This window comes from Rhinatrema bivittatum, chromosome 2, assembly GCF_901001135.1.
Source record: "Rhinatrema bivittatum chromosome 2, aRhiBiv1.1, whole genome shotgun sequence".
Lineage (NCBI taxonomy): Eukaryota > Metazoa > Chordata > Amphibia > Gymnophiona > Rhinatrematidae > Rhinatrema > Rhinatrema bivittatum.
In genome coordinates, this window is record NC_042616.1 from 401,814,709 (window position 1) to 401,830,976 (window position 16,268).

At 45.5% G+C, this 16,268-nt stretch overlaps 1 protein-coding gene across 1 annotated transcript in view; it reads left to right on the forward strand.

The window, feature by feature from the left end:
* Positions 1 to 16,268, forward strand: part of TRIO (trio Rho guanine nucleotide exchange factor) — a 964,000-nt gene that overhangs the window by 611,622 nt on the left and 336,110 nt on the right. The window contains exons 22-28 of the mRNA XM_029590045.1: positions 9,279 to 9,473; positions 9,700 to 9,815; positions 10,263 to 10,329; positions 11,264 to 11,373; positions 13,293 to 13,362; positions 14,067 to 14,156; positions 15,030 to 15,122. Of these exons, the coding sequence (XP_029445905.1) occupies positions 9,279 to 9,473; positions 9,700 to 9,815; positions 10,263 to 10,329; positions 11,264 to 11,373; positions 13,293 to 13,362; positions 14,067 to 14,156; positions 15,030 to 15,122 (741 nt within the window). The remainder of the gene's footprint in view (positions 1 to 9,278; positions 9,474 to 9,699; positions 9,816 to 10,262; positions 10,330 to 11,263; positions 11,374 to 13,292; positions 13,363 to 14,066; positions 14,157 to 15,029; positions 15,123 to 16,268) is intronic.

Below are 16,268 nucleotides of genomic sequence, written 5' to 3' on the forward strand. Positions count from 1 at the left end.
ACATGCTGTTCAGACGGTATCTCAAGTTTGCAGCAATTGATATTGCTGAGATGGATGATGAATCTGGCGAAGAGTCATCTCACCCCCTCTCAGATTCTGAAGTTCTTGAGAGCACGTATCAACACCAGGGCAGGAAGTGGTCTTCCTTAGAGAGGATCGCATATTCAAGTGGCAGAGGCAGGTGCACAGATTGTTGGAAGCAGAGCTAACCAGGGTCTTGGATTACCTTCAAGTGTTGGGCTCTATTGCCTTGATGTTAGAGCTAGTTCCTTGGGCTTCTGCACACATGAGGCCCCTGCAGAGGTCACTCCTTTCCTGATAGGATCCTTTTTCGGAACAGTTTCGTTTTCTGCTATCTCTCGAGGAGCCTGCCAGATCAAGTCTTTCATGGTGGCTTGGTCAGGAGCATTTATGGTACATAGTGGGATTTGGAGTACCAGACTGGGTGGTAGTTATCACAGATGCCAGTCTCTCCAACTAGGGTGCATTGTGCTAGAGTCAGTCGGCACAGGGGCAATGGCCGAGGAAGAGAAGTCCTGGTTTATCAGTTGTTTGGAGACAAAGGCAGTGAAGTATGCGTTGATTGCATTTCTGCTGCATGGTGTGAATCTTGTCAGACAACGTGACCACAGTGGCTTATATCAACCGGCAAGGGAGAATCAAACAGTGGCCCAGGAAGCTCAGGAGTTGTTTCTTTGGGTGGTGCAGCATCTAGCTATGCTAGCGGCATCTCACATTGCTGGGGTGGACAATGTGCAGGCAGATTTTCTCAGTTGCCAGAAGCTGGATCCCGGGGAGTGGGAGCTGTCTGAGGAGGCTATGGCTGCGATATGTCACCGGTGGGGTACTCCCAGCCTGGAATTGATGGCATTGCAGAAGAATGCCAAAGGCGTCCCGGTTTTTCAGTCACAGAAGAAAACACGGAGCAGAGGACATAGATGCTCTAGTTTTACCTTGGCCCCGAGGGATTCTACTTTATGTGTTCCCTCCATGGCCTCTGGTGGGAAAGATAAGACAAATAGAAAATTACCCCCCCAGAGAAGTGATTCTGGTGGCACCAGAGTGGCCAAGGCACCTGTGGTTCATGGACCTGGTCAACATGGCAGTAGATGGTCCTCTGCAACTCGCTCATTTACCAAAGCTTCTTCGGCAGGGTCCAATATTTTAAGATTGGGCAGATCGTTTTTGAGATGAGATATTTGAGAGAGAAAGGATATCCAGAGGATGTCATTTCTACCTCGTTGCAGGCTAGAAAGGCTTCCACTTCTTTATCATGTGTAAGGGTCTGGAAGATCTTTGAGTCCTGGTGCACGGGTCAAGTAATAATCTCGACTCAGGCTTCAATGGCTCATATCTTGGCTTTTTTGCAGCGGGGTTTGGTAAAAGGCTTGTCCTTTAACTCTCTTAAGGTCCAGGTTGTGGTCTTGGGCTGTCTGCGAGGCAAGGTGCATGGCCAGTTGTTGGCTGCTCACCTGGATGTGGTTCACTTCCTTCTAGGAGCAAAACATCTGTGTCCTACTGTAGGGGAAAATATGTCCTTCATGGAATCTCAATCTAGTCCTTAGAGCAGAGCTTTCCAAACTGTGTGTCGCGACATGTTAATGTATCGCCTGCAGTGTGCAGGTGTGTTGCGCAAGCCCAGTCAACTCCGATGCGAGTTTGGGCTTTTTTTTTCTAGCGATTCACTTTTTTTTTTTTTTTCAGTTTGTGGGTTGCTTTATTATTGGGCGATTTTTGCTGTCAATCGTGTTTTTTTTGGGCTTGGTGGATGGGACTTGAGCGCAGCTGTCCCTGTCATTGGCTGCTGCTGCCGATGAGGCCTGGCCACGAGGAGTACTGACTGCAAGCAACAGTGTCTGGTGATCATGGAAGGTGTTATGCACCACGGCAGGCCTGAACCCTGAAGGGAGTGAAGCACTTAACTGGCAACAATCAAAAAGAAGAGGTACATGAGTGTGGGGGCCAGACATGTGCTGGGGGGGGGGGGGAGAGATATGAGTGTGTGGGGGCCAGACATGTGCTTGGGGGGGGGGGGAGATATGAGTGTGTGGGGGCCAGACATGTGCTTGAATGGGGAGAGAGATGAGTGTGTGAGGGCCAGACATGTGCTTGGGGGGGGGGGGGAGATGAGTGTGTGGGAGACAGACATGTGCTTGGGCTTGTTTTTTTGGAAAATAGCGCTTGATTTTTCATGAAACACTGGCAACAATCAAAAAGAAGAGGTACATGAGTGTGGGGGCCAGACGTGCTGGGGGGAGAGATATTAGTGTGTGGGCAACAGACAATTTGTTTTATTATTGTTACTCATAAATTATAACAATAACATTAATCTTGGAATTTTATATATTTTTAATATGTATAAATTTAAGGAAACATACATAAATTACATACATAAATTGTCGAAATACATTTCGTTCGTTTAACCTTTAACCTCTGGTTTGCTAGTAGACTGAATTACTGTGTTGTGAAGTTATGTTTGTCTAAAAAGTGTGTCACCAACATGAAAAGTTTGGAAAGCTCTGCCTTAGATAGTTATCACCTTGCTGGTGGCTGAAAGGAATCAGTAAGTTTTTGCTTGGGACATTGTCTTTTTTTAAAGTATTGGGGCAAAGTTAACTATTTGGGAATATTATTTAGTGTGTGTGTGTGTGTGTGTGTGTTTGTGCTTTTAATAGTCAGTAAGGCAGTGAATAAACAAGTTAGACCGTTTGTATTTTTAAATAGTCGATAAGGCAGCTAGTAAGCAGTAGGTAGTGTGTTTATTTTTAAAAGTCTGTAAGGCAGCTGGTAAGCAGAACTGAGTGTTTGTATTTAAAAAAAGAAAACAAAAACACACAAAAAAAAACCAAGCCAAAAAGTAACCAGAAGCTAGAAATAAGTTAGAAGCAGTGTATACCTAAGTAAAAAGGTTGAAAAGTTCAGCTCAGTTACTCACCTTGGAAAGGTGTTGAGGTAGTGTGATTTGGTTTGGATAGGTACCAACATTTGTTAATCAAGAGAGCAGTGAGTCGCTCTAGCTGACCAACTGAAGTTAGACTGTTTGTACACTTTTGCCAGACATTATCGTTTGGATGTCCAGGCTCCAGAGGCCATGGGTTTTGGTGAGAGTGTTCTTAGAGGGGGACTCTCATACTCCAACCCTAATTAGGGAAGCTTGGGTACATCCTAGAAGTCTGGACTGATCCGGGTATGAACAGGAAAGGAAAATTGGTTCTTACCTGCTTATTTTCGTTCCTGGAATACCATGGATTGGTCCAGAGTCCTGCCCTGGTGTGGGGAGAGAGTCTGCTCGTATTTCTGACATGGTTCTGTTGTATATAGGCTGCAGAGCTGCTTAAAACTTCAGGTTCTCCTGGTTTGGAGTTTAAGTAAGCAGTTTTCTTGTGGAGTTTAACCTCTTTTCCCCTTGCTCATTGGTGGAAAGTTATTTGTGTTAAAGTTGTTATAGGAATAATCTTGGCTTAGGTACAGGTCAATACTGAGGGACTGCAGGTGGCATCCTGGGTTATATGCCAGTGCCAATGAAACTTTCTCTGTCTCCATCTGCTGGAAGGGAGGCATAATCCCAGGAGTTTGGACTGATCTGTGGTATTCCAGGAATGAACGTTAGCAGGTAAGAGCCAATTTTCCTTTTTACAACAGATTTAATCTGGACATTCATTGACCAGCTTGAATCAAGGATGACACCAAGGTTCTTAACTTGGGACATAATAGGTATTTGGCAGCCTTCAAAACTAAAAAATGATGGGCAGTTATTTGATGGACCCCTTTCCATAGTTAAACTTATTTTTTCTGCATTCAAAACCAGTTTATGTTGGAAAAAGTCACTGATTTACCATGGAAAATCAGGCACCTTCTTGAAGGTTGCAATCCAGGTAAACATGACAGGAATGAGCACACAAATAATAGAGGAGCGGAGGGGACAAAGACTATGTAGAGGGAAGGGGAAGATGGAAAGCTGAGTGGGGGATAGGAGAGGCAAGTGGATGGGAGGGACAGAGAGACATAAATGACTGAGGGTGGAGAAGAAGTCATTGGTCTAAGAGACAAATAAGACTAAGAAAGATGAGATGGAGGAAAATGGGAAGAAATGGAGAGAAGTAAATTATTGGTGATAGAGGGAAGAAGGAAGCAAGGAGTCTTAGAAAAGAGATGGTGAAAAGTGATATGAAAGTAAGATACCAGAAAGACAGATGGCAGGCGACCAAGAGATAGAGAAAGGGAGAATAGACACACAGAAGGAAAGGTAATGGAAAGAAGAACAAGGAAAGGAAAAAGGAAAAGGTAGACAAGGTTACAAAAGAGACTGAACAGTACAATAAGGGGTAGATTTTTAAATAAAGCGCGATCGCGTACTTTTGTTTGCGCAGCAGGCGCAAACAAAAGTACGCTAGATTTTATAAGATATGCGCATAGCCGCGCGTATCCTCTAAAATCCTGGATCGGCGCGCACAAGGCTGATGATTTTGGGCAGCCGGCGCGCGCCGAACCGCGCAGCCTGCCTCCATTCCCTCCAAGGCTGCTCCGAAATCGAAGCGGCCTCGGAGGGAACTTCCTTTCGCTCTCCCCTCACCTTCCCCTCCCTTCCCCTACCTAGCCCACCCCCCGGCCCTATCTAAACCCCCCCTTACCTTTGTCCCTAGATTTACGCCTGCGAGAAGCAGACGTATATCTTCGCACGCCAGCAGACTGCTGGCGCGCCGTCTTCCGACCCGGGAGCTGGTCCGGAGGCCTGGACCACCCCCCCGGCAGGCGCCATGCCCCTGGTCCCGCCCCCGAAACGCCCCGTCCCGCCCCCGACACACCGCGTCATCCGGTCCTGCCCCCGACACGCCCCCTTCGAAAAACCCCGGGACCTACGCGCGTCCCGGGGCTCTGTGCGCGCCGGCAGCCTATGCAAAATAGGCGCGCAAGGCCCTGCTCGCGTAAATCCGGGTGGATTTACGCGAGCAGGGCTTTTAAAATCCGCCCGTTAGGGAATAAAAAAGGGTGGAGAAAGTTTAATTTCAGTCCAGTCCAAAAGTTTTAAATTATGTGTATGTGCACTTAGTAATGTAGTAGAATTAAGAGTTTAGCACTGTGCTGTGTGTTTTATTTATTTCAAAATACACTCTAATTAAGTAATGCACTCTAATTAAGTAATGGTATGCTCTCTGTTTCTGTGTTCCTCCCTGTTATTCATGTTAAAGGAGTGGTAAAGACCTAGTTTGTGGTATTCTGGACAACTAGGAAAGCTTTTGGTCTTCACTACTTCCCTTTCTCACTCCTCATCCCCCTACCAGCAGCAGTCTGGCAGCATCGGGGACTGAGAGCACACTCTTACGGTCACTGCAGCAGCCTCTCTTTCATGGCACAGCTTTCTACTCAGAACAGGATGCTTGCAGTGCAAGAGGAGCCATTACAGGGGCCATGAGCACACAGTCTCTCAATCCATAGTCTGCTGGACTGCTGCTGCAGCCAGAGGTGGCCAGAGAGATGGGTAGAAGACATTTAAAGAAATCTGGTGTAAGCCCTGGGAAATCCCTGCAAAGGGTGAATTGAGAGTCTACAACAGCAGCCCAGCAATGAGAGAAGCAGAGGCTGCAGCAGAAGTGGAGGCAGTGACCATTATTAGGTGATGATATGATGTTGGTGTGTCTGCACTGTACCTCATCATCATCTTCTAGATACAGGGCTTAATTTGTGGGGGAATGGTCAGGAGCGCAGTTCTGGCACTTATTTCAGACTTAAGAGGCAGAGCAGTTGGGGTGTCCTTCTCCTGCCCCTCCCCTCCAGGCAGCCTGCAGGGAAGAGAAGGAGAGGGAGTGAGCCTGAAGTACACAGATAAGCGATCAGCCCCTCTGCTCCCTAACCTAGCCCTTCCCCTCCACCTTTCCTCCTGTACTGCAGGGAATAGAAGGAGAAGGGGGTGATAATGAAGCAGACTCTACAGAGCAAAGAACAGACACAAAAAGGGGTTTAAATAAGCACATGTATGAAAGTTGTGAGCAGGAGTGCCAAGTATTAAGGCTTCAGCCCTGGCCTTGATGAATGGCACTGCTCACAGCTTTCAGACTTAATGCTAATTTAACTCCACTTCGTGTCCATTGCCCAGAATGGCTTTCTTACACCTTTTTTCTGGGATCCTGAGAAAGCAGAGCAGAGCAAGCTGTGTGCATCAGTTCTGGCTCATTTGAGGAGACCGAACAGCGTTGCATGGATCACTTAATGCCACCAGTCCCTGGAGGAAGCAGAGAAGAACAGAGAGTGTTGGAGCTGCTTACCCTGATTTTTGTGTAATTCCCCATCAAGGTTTAGAAGGCTGTGAGGGACAACAACCCAGGCAAAAAAAAAAAAAGAAGACACGGGGTGAATGCTTGTCAGCCCCACTGCTTCTGCCACTCCTAGGTGTGCTGGCTTCCTGCTTATCATGCCATCATCCCAGACCCTTTTGCTGGTGACCACACTGGTCAGGGTGAAAAGGACCCAAGAGAATGAATGAAGGGATGTGGGGGAGGGGGGTGAGTGAAGGGATTGGAGGGAGGGGAAGGAGAGTGAACGATGGGATGTGGGAGTGAAAAAGTGTGAGGGGAAGGGGTCAGAGAGGCTGTGGGAGAGAGTGGGAAATAGTGAGTCAGAGGATGAAAGGTGCTGCAGGGTGTGAGTGAAGGGATCACAGTGTGTGTGTGGGGGGGAGAGCGGTTTGTGAATGAAGTGATCGGCAGGAGTGGAGACAGGATTGGGTGTGGTGGGGGATAGAGAGAGAGTGAGTGAGTGAGAAGAGCATGTGACATTGCGGGTCACAACTGGCCCTGGCTCTGCCCATCTCACTGCCCTCCACAGTTCCACTTCCTTTTCTTCTACAAATTAAGCCTTGTCTAGATGGAGATAAATTTGGAGGTGGGGGGGATGGCTATGATTTGGGGTTTGTTTGTCTTTTTTTTTGGGGGGGGGGGGGAGTGGATTTTTTTTGTGTGTTGCTCTTCCTAAGTGTGAGGTTTCCCTACCTGGCCTAACTTCTAGAGAAGCTTGAGATTCACATGCAGACATCTCTTGTCAGCTGCTTTGGTAATTCAGGCTGCTCCTTGCCGTTTCATGGAGCTCTTTTTTTTTTTTTTTTTTTTTACGGGTCTGGTTCTGCAGTGAAATTCTGGCAGGTTTTATTTTATCGCAGGACCTGTCCCTGGTTGAGAGATGCACTTTTAATTAGAAAGGCCTGCAGGGCCCGGTCGGCGCCTCCCTGTGACAGCAGCAAGACTGCCAGAAACGGTGCATGTTAACAGGAAGAAAAACACAGAAATGTGCCGAGAAAATCCCAGTGTTGAAAAGAAAGAAAACAAACTATTTTGGGAAAAGGACCTGAAGTAATAGGGAAGCAGTCTTTTATGTCACAAGTGTGAAGTAGCAAGAGGAGATGCAAGACAACTCTTTCAGGATGGATTTCCATATGTTACGGATTATAATTGTCATTTCGGTCTACAGGGAGCAGCTGGGCAGTCAGGGCTGGAGTCCATATTATTCTGCTGTTTCTGAAGCAATGTGGGAACCGTGTGTAGAACATCTGTTTGGTTCTCTCTGCTGTCCATCCTTCTTGCTAGTAGATAAGATTTAAAGTGCAGGGTAATTGCTTCAGTCTGGCGGCTGCTTCTGCCCCAGTATTTCGTTATTTTTACTTGGTTTTAGGAGCTCATGAGCGGCCTGTGCGAACACTTGCTTTTAGAGTGGCTGCAGGGCAGTAGAGCCTCAGAAGTACACATGACTACTCGGGAGCAGGCCATATTAAATTAAACAAGCAAAAAGAAAAAAATGACTGGTCAGTATGGACTGTTGTCCGTTAAAGGAAGCAATTTTATAAAGTTAGTTGAGTTTTATCTGTGTAAATTTGAGTTACACAAGGAGAGCCAACTAAATCAAAATGTATTTCTGTTTAGTGGGTCGATAACGCACGACGCTGTGCCATTTAGAAATATCAGCATACCTGGGGGGCATATTTAGGTCAGGAGAGAAATAATACGCTTGTATATTGAATTTTCCAGGATGCACATGTAGACTTTTCTTCTGTAAATCAACCGGCAGAAGTAGCTGGGGGCGTAACCTTTCGTTGGATTTTCAAACAGAAAGCTGGGGTGACAATTGCCCCCAGAGTGCACAGTTGTGCCACAGAGTGCCACGCATTTTTAGAGGGGAGTTTTGAAAGGATATTTCCCTGGGTAAGAACTGGTTCACCTGGGTAAAAAGGGCTGCTCGGAAGACTGTGCCTGCCCTCTGACCTGGTTAAATACACAGGCAGGCTGCCACAGCAGGCGGCTGTTTAGCTGCTTTAGGACGGAGCTCAGGGTAGGAAAATGAATGCACAGAGGCTGCATTTTCAGTCTGCGCACATTACTCCCCATAGAAAATCTACCCTCGCAAAAGCACGTGCAAATGTTTCAGCGGGCTTTCTACCCGTGGTAGTTTTCAAAGTGAAAATATGCACACCCGATACTTTCCCGCTGAAAAACTTGATCGACCACCGTGGGGTAAAAAGTATGCAGGCAGTAGGAGAATTGCCCTCCCCCCCAAACTAAAATATTTTGCAGTTATAAAGCATGGATTGCCCCACGGGTACAAGACCTAACTTTATTCTCCCCCTTGCTGTCAAGGGATGGTAGAGGCACACCTAGTATGGCCCACGACACTTACCTATTTAAAGCTGTCGCCAACTGGGGGAGGCTTCTTTAAATGGTTTGCTCAGGAGCAGTCCACGCTTGTCGGGTTGTAGCAACACGCAGTAAAATAATGCAGCGGTTCTGTTTTAGAACAAAAGCATGCTTTCTTATTTACTCTCTTGTAACCTCGGCCACCTGATGATTGCACTGACTGCACCTTTTTGCATTTCATTTTGACACAGATTTGTTTAAAAAAAAAAAAAAAACTGTCCCGAAGCACACGGGTCAGCATTATTTCCCTGGCCTGAGCACCATGTATTAAGAGCATCCCAAAGCCCCGTTTCCAGCTGATCTCAAATAGGCCAATTGCTTAAATGAATGTAGGCACTGTATTAAATATTTTAACAGAAAGATCCATCTGAACCATTATTGCTATGATATTTGTTTCCAATTATTGTTACAATATGTGTTTCTTGTGTATAATCTAATAAAAAAAAAAAAAGAAAGGGGTGTAATTTGATTTTATGCGCGCTCCTAGTGTACTGAGTGAAATACTCTGTCCTGCACACTGGTGCTATTTGGCAGCTCCACAACTTTTCAATATTTTCCTGTAATTTTTTTTTCTTTTTTTTTTTATTATTTTGTTCACAGCAAACCAAAGAGAGGGTGAAGCTGTTGATACAGCTGGCTGACGGCTTTTGTGAGAAAGGGCATGCCCATGCAGCAGAAATAAAGAAATGTGTCACTGCCGTGGACAAGAGGTACCGAGACTTCTCTCTGCGCATGGAGAAGTACAGGACCTCTCTGGAGAAGGCCCTGGGGATCTCCTCTGATTCCAACAAGTCGGTGAGTTCACCCCCCTCCTCCCGCCGGCGCAGGTTCAGCCCGGAAAACGCCGGAACGCGCGCGTGGCTCGCCGGAGAGCTCGCTGCAGTTCGGTGGCGCTCTTTGGGGGGGGCGGGGGGGGGGGGGTTTGCTCGTTTCCTTTCTTCTCTGCTGTTAACCAGTTCTCTCTCTTTTAAGTTTGTGTGTGTTGTTTTTCCCACCCCTCTCCCCTGTCTATGGAACAAAGAGCAAGAGCCTGCAGCTGGATATAATCCCGGCCAGCGCCCCGGGGTCGGAGGTCAAGCTGCGTGATGCCACTCATGAGCTGAATGAAGAAAAACGGAAATCAGCTCGCAGGAAAGAGTAATGCCATCTATTTTCTTTCCCTAGAGCGCTGCAAGAATTAACACTTACAAGCTAAAATAAATACATATATTTATTTAGAGGGGTTTACTTTTTTTTTTTTGGGGGGGGGGGAGTAAGTTCACCACTAAAATAGCTTTTTGAACTCTGCCGAGCAAACATTGAAATCCTTCCCTTTCAGATGATTTTAATTCTGAGAGAGAGGTGTTAAATATTGGCGTACCTGAGCAGTTTCTGGAGCTCTCAGTCTTTACCGCATGATCATTTCTCCAGAATCCACTTAAACTGAAGACGGGGAAAGAAGGATAGCCTGAAAGAAAAGTATCCTAGTAGACCCTTTTTGAGTTAATTCTAAAAAAACTGGAAAGAGGGTTGGCATGTACAGAGAGGGGGAGGGGTGATGCTGGAAGACTGGAGTGCAGCCCTCACCCCTTCATTCTCTTGCAGGTTCATTATGGCCGAGCTGATTCAGACAGAAAAGGCTTATGTGAGAGACCTCCGAGAGTGTTTGGAGGTAAGTGCTCACTCGGCTTGGGTTTTTTTTTTTAGCATCGCGCTAACATCCTGTTCACAAAGCACCGCACCGGCTGGTTGTCGAAGTTGCAGGCTTATACATAGGGCTTCTGATTTTAGGTTTTAACCAGTAAACCCTGAGAAAACACCCCAGTGCAAAAAAAATAAAAAATAGCTGTTTAGTAGATAGACACTGGAAAAACACCACTTCCCCTAGTGCTCTCTCACCCCTCCTTTGCTTACCCTTTATCCTCAGCTTTGTTTTTGCGCCTTTTCCATGCTAACAACAACTCAGCTGCACCGGTGTGTGTATGATTCATCCAGAAATGATATCGAACAATAGTAGTTTTATCATGAAAGCACCACTAAACACTGATTTTTGGCATCCCCAATGAATCCCTAGTTGGTTGGAAAATAAGCACCTAAATTTACAATTTATAAAGTCCTAAAATCAGAATCCCTAGTTATACAAGAACAGTCTGGTCTGCCGATTTGACCTCGGCACCCCCACCCTCTATGTTCTAGGTAGCGGTTTCCCACTGCCATTGGCATTGATTCCTCGTTGCACAGCCGCTTCAAGGAGTCAGCCAGCATTGGCACTTGCCATGTGGCTGGGTTATTAGTGCAGAAGTTCAGAGAATTTTCTATGGAAGTTTGCTGAATCGGCTCGATCAAACGCCCCTCAGCATTGTCTGCAGTTGCTGAGTGAGTGTGTGTGTTTTCACTGGCAAGCTCCAGATGCATCTGCTCAGCATTTCTTTTGAAACATTTGTAACTTCAAGTAGCAAAATTCTTTTGGTGCCAGAAGGCCCTGCTTGTGAGAATTTAGCCACCATGCAGAGACTAGAAATATGCTGCTTTGTAGCAGTTATCTCTCTGCATGGCTCTTCTGCTTTTTTCTCTTTCAATTCTCTTTCCCTTCCCATCTCTCTCAGACATATCAGTGGGAAATGACCAGCGGTGTGGAAGAGATCCCGCCTGGGATCGTAAACAAAGAGCATATCATCTTCGGCAACATGCAGGACCTCTATGAGTTCCATAACAAGTGAGTGTTGTACGGCTCTCGCCCAGGTGACCGGGTGGGGGTGGGGTGGAGGAAGGGGGGCAGGAAGCCTCCAAGAACCTTAATTGTACTGCAAATTGAACAGCACGTGAAAGTGAAAAGCAGCAAAAATATTCAGCTAGAATAATACAAAGGAGAAAATGAAAAATGAAGTGTGTAGCAAATGCTTTGAATGAGGAGATTGGTCTTTAAGAGGTCCATGTTCAGTCACTGTCTGGATAGCAATGTTAGCTAGATAAACTTATCTGGCTAACTGTGGAAGTTTATTCAATAGTGCAGCCACTAACTTTAACTTTAAACAAAACCTTAAAACCTGGCTATTTAAAAAAGCCTACTATCAATGATCTGAATCCTCAACTACTCTTCCTAACTGCCACAATCTCTCATATATTGCTGATATTCTATTCATATAAAGTTATATACTGTTTTGTTTTTCGTTTAGTTACCTTGTTATATTGTAAAGTGCAATGCTGAATTACTGTTTGAATGTAAACCGAGGTGATGTTATTTACGTACCCCGGTATAGAAAAATCAATCAATAAATAAATAACCAGCTAATTGTAGGCCAGGTCTTTGGCCCAGCCAGATAAATTATCCAGCTAACTCTGAATATCAGAGTCAACTGGATAACTTAACCAACATTAACTCCTCCCCAGAATACCCCAAGTTATGCCGCTAATAAGATAGCTGGCTAAGTTTTCAAATATTCATTTAGCCAACTAACTTCTGAGTTAGCCAGCTAAATGCTTCTGAATTTGGACCTCCTAGTTGTTACTTCTTGTGTGTGTGAGACTAATTCTGTCTGAAAGATAGTTTATTATAATTGTACTGATGCCCTTACCTGCAGAAAACAGAATGGCCAAAATCCACAGTGCTGTTTGGTGTGTAAAATAAAAAAAAACCAAATACGTTTTTTCTTACTGAGTAGGTAACTCCTCCTTGGACAGGTATCCTTTCTCTCTTCCAGATTAATCCTTTCTCTCTGTGGTCTTAGAAGCCTTAGCTTTGGCTGCTGCAGTACAAGAAGGATGCTTCAGTTCTCTGTAGCATACGAGAGATGCGGACGTCATACAGCTGCATTTCTTAGGCTTTGTTGGTTGCCTGGGATAATACTTATTGGATTACAAAGTTAGTGAATTAGGGTGTGTACCCCCCTTCCAAAACCCCTTTCCTCTCTCCGCAAGTTGCTAAGAAAGGCTGAGGACAAGCTAATAGTTTGTGAGCTGGGAAAACATTGGTGAAAATTTGCCAGCCAAATGCTGCTGAAGGTGTTTACCTTAAGGGCAATAATCCAAACTGCCCACACCAGGAAAAAATTTGTGGTATGTTTACCTGCAGAGTTTGCACCAGTGTTACAGAAAAGTTTGTATGGGCTTTTGCTTTGTTTATTGCCTCTGCAAAAATCGTCTGTAAAGATTGTGCCTGCTTTCTCTGCGTATAATTTTTCCATCGGAAGCTACCCAGGCTGGCTTGAATCAAATCTCCTCTCTCCGCTTCCAGAAACGATTCCAGAATCAGTGGGTAAAAGTGTGCATGGCGTTGAATAACATGCTTATGGGCTGAGCAATATTAAATGCCCCCCCATTCCCATGGGTAAAACACGTTTTTATCTGCGGAAAAGATTTTGAGTATGGCCCTCTTCATCACTAATCTAAGAACAAACTGTTACAACCATCCCAGGGCATCCAGAACTCATCAGTTTCTGGGGCACTTTCTCATCTGTCAAATGAAGTTCATCCCATCTGATTGATTTTCTCTTCCTTTTCTTTGCCGTGTAGTCTCTGAGGGTAGAAAATGAAAGCCAGTCTATTAGTACGGTTCTGACTGGCCTCTGAGTCTGAAATAGGCTTTATTTGTAGCATGGATTTATTTTTTTTTTTTTTGTGTCTCTTCCTGTACAGCATATTCCTAAAGGAGCTGGAGAAGTATGAGCAACTACCGGAGGATGTTGGCCACTGTTTTGTCACCTGGGTAACTAAACCTTTCACATTTGTTCTGCAAAAAAGTCACTGTTGACTTGGGAATGAGCCGGGGCAGATGGTATTCATCAGAAGTGCCATGCTGGGCCAAACCAAAGGTCCATCGAGGCCTGGATCATAGCCAATCCAGGTCACCAGGAAGTTCCCAGCAGATGCATTTCTTGTTGCTCACTTCCAGGGATAATTGGTGGCTTTCCCCAAGTCTACTGGGCTAATTGTTTCTTGACCTTTCCTCCACTAACTTGTCAGCAGAGAAGCAGTTGAATTTCGTAGTGAATATGGTGATAAGGTTTATCATCGGGTTGGCTCCGTGCTAGGCCTGTGCTCTGCCATGCTGAAAACCTGGGTTTCATTCCTTAGTCCGGCCTTTCTACGCCCTTGGTTGACTAGGGTGCTGGGGATACTGCAGAGGCAGCATTGACAGTCCCCGGGAGGGGGGGGGGTAAGGGGGGAGGTCTCAGACAGGGCACTTCTAGGACCCATGGCTTATGGTGCTGTAAGCCAGAGAAAGACCTGAGAACAAAACTGAGTCGTTTTAAATTTTAAAAGAATTAAAAACTAAAATAATTAATGTCCCAATCCCCAACTCCCAAAAACAATGTCCAACAAGAAGCTGGTATGAGCTAGAACCAGGATGTGCCTTGCAGTGCATTGGTCACAAGGGAACTCACTTAAGCTCCATGTCGCATGCTGCAGGCGGACAAGTTTCAAATGTATGTTACGTACTGCAAGAACAAGCCGGACTCCACACAGCTGATCCTGGAGCAAGCGGGAGCATATTTTGATGTAAGTACTGAACTATCTCAGATTATGGCCTCTGTATTTTTTTTTTTTTTTTGTTCTTTAAAAACTGCCAAGACTTTGAAGGCTTCAAATTTGAATGCCATTCCGTCTCCAGATCCCCAAAATCTGGAAATGGGATTAGTTCTCCTGGCACATGTAGTGAGAGCGAGCTTCTCATCAGGCAGCATGCACACGGGCAGTTACAGGGCTGTTCAGATCCAGAGAGAGGTGAATTTGGATGTGCCAAAGTCTGATCCACTGTAGGAGCGCTCCGCTGATTCTAAGAGTATGCTTGCATAGGCCTAAATGTTATTTGCTGTTGCTTGCTGCTGTTCTCAGCTTTTTTTTCTTTCTTTGTCTTTATATGCTTTGTTTCATACTGCATTTTGTCTGTCTGTCTTTCTTTCTCCAAAATCATTTCTCATTTTTGTATTGAATTGTCTCTTTGTTCAGTCCCTCTCTCTCTCTCTCTGTTTCTTCTAATTTTCTCATATCCCTCCTCTCTGCAGTTCGTTCATCTTTTTTTTTTTATGCTTCTTCTTTCTCTTACCAGTCCGCCTCCCTCATATCTCTCCTCACCTTCATTCTCTCCCTTCTCTCTTGTCTGCATCACCCTTGCTATACTTTCTCCTTCGTTTTCACCTTCTATCCTCTTCCATACCTGTTCGTTTCCTCCTTGCCTTATTTAATTGAGAGATAAGTAGATGGGACAATGTGAATGTGTACAGTAAACTCAGGAATGAGGCGGCCTGAGTTTCCTTCCTTCATGGCGCCACCTCCCCAAATAGAATTGAACAGGTTGGTGGTGTAGGGACTGGAGGCTGGTCAGTGTCTCTCTACATGCGTGGTGTGCTTACGTGCTCTTCTTTCCTACAGGAAATACAGCAGCGTCATGGGCTGGCCAACTCCATCTCGTCTTACCTTATCAAGCCTGTTCAGCGGATAACAAAGTATCAGCTTCTTTTGAAGGTAGGTAATCGCAGTGAGAGATCTGTGCGGCAGTGTAATATACCGACAGAGAGAAATGTGCTTTCCTTGCCGTGTTGCATGTGACACACACGCATCTCTTGGGATGGCCCTGTCTCTTTCATGTGTGCGTGTATTGCACATAGCCTGGTATGGGAATTCCCAGAAGGGATTCTGCAGTGGTTGTCTTTGAGGGATACTGGGGTAATCGCAAAAAAAATGATCGAGATTACATGTCACTGCTGCAGGACTGCAGTCTTTCATTCCTAATGATGCGTTCTCAGGAGAAAAAATGAATAATTAAAACTTCGGAGTTCATGAAAAAGGAACTGGGACTAGAGTGAAAATTCAACTGACAGCTTCCTTGTGACCATAGTACAGATTTTGTTATGGAGTATATTTGGTGATATGAAAACCGTTAGAAGAGTGCATGGTTATGTTAGATATATATCCCTCAAAAGTACAGCAAACATTATTGTTGATTATTATTTTTTTTTAAATAGACTACCAAAATTTTGTGTGTGTGTGTGTATATATATATATATATATATATATATATATGGTAGAGATGTAAAACCTGTTGCTGGAGTTTGGAAGAGTTAAAAAAAAATACAAAAGGAAGGAAAGAAAGAAAGTAAAAGCTGAAGAAAAGAAAAGAAAGGATTTGGCTCCCTAAGGTGCTGGGTTTCTTCGTGGGCCAAGCCCGGTGAGCAGGAGGTTGGTGATCCCTGGCGGTCTTGGCCTGAAGTAAGCAGAGGACTTGAAAGTCAGGGGTCCTGTCTCCCTCAGTCCCTCTGGATCCCCCCCCTCACCTGTTCTGAACTGCAAGACTCGGGGAAATATTCCCTTATAGTCTTGCTCTGTCTAAGATGGCTGCCTTGGGGGGGGGGGGGGGGGTTGCAAAAGAAAAAGGAAAAACAAAATTGTAATTGTGGCAGTTTTCTGCCTGTGCTTGTGTCGTTTTGGCTTTCCTGGTACTGGAACGGGGTGAGGAGGGAAGCTGTGGCTGCACACCCGAGACCCAGGAGGGCTCAGCGGGTGTGCAGGCGGTGTGGTGCGTTTCGGGAGACCCCATTAGCTCTTCCAGGGCCCGGGAAAGCTCGACCGGCTATTGTGTGCGATCAGTGTGGCACGGATCAAGAGGGCTGC